This window comes from Meleagris gallopavo, unplaced genomic scaffold (genome assembly GCF_000146605.3).
Source record: "Meleagris gallopavo isolate NT-WF06-2002-E0010 breed Aviagen turkey brand Nicholas breeding stock unplaced genomic scaffold, Turkey_5.1 ChrUn_random_7180001858595, whole genome shotgun sequence".
Taxonomy (NCBI): domain Eukaryota; kingdom Metazoa; phylum Chordata; class Aves; order Galliformes; family Phasianidae; genus Meleagris; species Meleagris gallopavo.
In genome coordinates, this window is record NW_011124523.1 from 7,942 (window position 1) to 8,701 (window position 760).

A 760-nucleotide genomic window follows, 5' to 3' on the forward strand; every position below is an offset into this window, starting at 1 on the left:
CCCCAGCCTTCTCTCCTCCACGTGCACAGCCCAGGGCTCTCAGCCTGCCCCGTCAGGAGGTGCTCCAGGCCCCACCACCTCGCATCCCCCACTGGGCTTTCTCCAGCAGTTCCCGCCTGCCTGGAACTGGGCAGCCCAGCACTGGGTGCACTGCTCCAGATGTGCCCCCCAGGGCAGAGCAGAGGGGAGGATCACCTCCCTCACCCTGCTGGCCACGCTCTCTGCAGTGCATCCCATTGGCCTCCTTGGCCACCAGCACACACTGCCGGCCCGTAGTCAGCCTGTGGCAAACTGCTGGTTGACTGTTGGCCACCACGACCCCCAGGTCCTTCTTCGCAGAGCTCCTTCCCAGCAGCTCAGCTCCCAACCTGCACCCACGCCGTGATCACTCATCTTTAGGAGCAGAACCCCACACAGCCCCTCTGATCCTCATCAGGTTCCTCCCTGCCCAGCTGTCCAGGTTGCACCTCCCATCCCCAGCGACACCGGGGGGTCACCACCCGTGCGAGGGCCGGGCGCTGCAGCAGCCCAGGCCCCCTCTCACCTGTACTTCCTGTTGGCCTCGTCGGCTGTCAGCGCGTGCTCGAACATGAGGACGCGGTAGCGCGGGTCGAGGCGCGGGCCGCTGTAATCGCGGAACTCCAACTCCACAGCAGCGTCCAGCAGAGAGAGGTAGCGGCGCACGATGAGCGCGTAGGGGCTGCCTGCAGGAGGGGTGGGCGGCTGGAGGGGGCCCGGGCTGCCCCTCGCCCCCCAGGCC

At 67.6% G+C, this 760-nt stretch overlaps 2 protein-coding genes across 2 annotated transcripts in view; one reads left to right on the top strand and one right to left on the bottom strand.

Moving 5' to 3' along the window:
* Positions 1–302, top strand: part of SLC4A2 (solute carrier family 4 member 2) — a gene marked incomplete at its 5' end in the record, with an annotated part of 8,238 nt that extends 7,936 nt beyond the window's left edge. Inside the window, one exon of the mRNA XM_010726860.1 lies at positions 228–302. Coding sequence (XP_010725162.1) covers positions 228–302 — 75 coding nt within the window. The remainder of the gene's footprint in view (positions 1–227) is intronic.
* Positions 303–520: 218 nt separating this feature from the next.
* Positions 521–760, bottom strand: part of FASTK (Fas activated serine/threonine kinase) — a 4,019-nt gene continuing 3,779 nt past the window's right edge. The window contains exon 5 of the mRNA XM_010726858.3: positions 521–704. Coding sequence (XP_010725160.1) covers positions 541–704 — 164 coding nt within the window. The 3' untranslated portion in view covers positions 521–540. The remainder of the gene's footprint in view (positions 705–760) is intronic.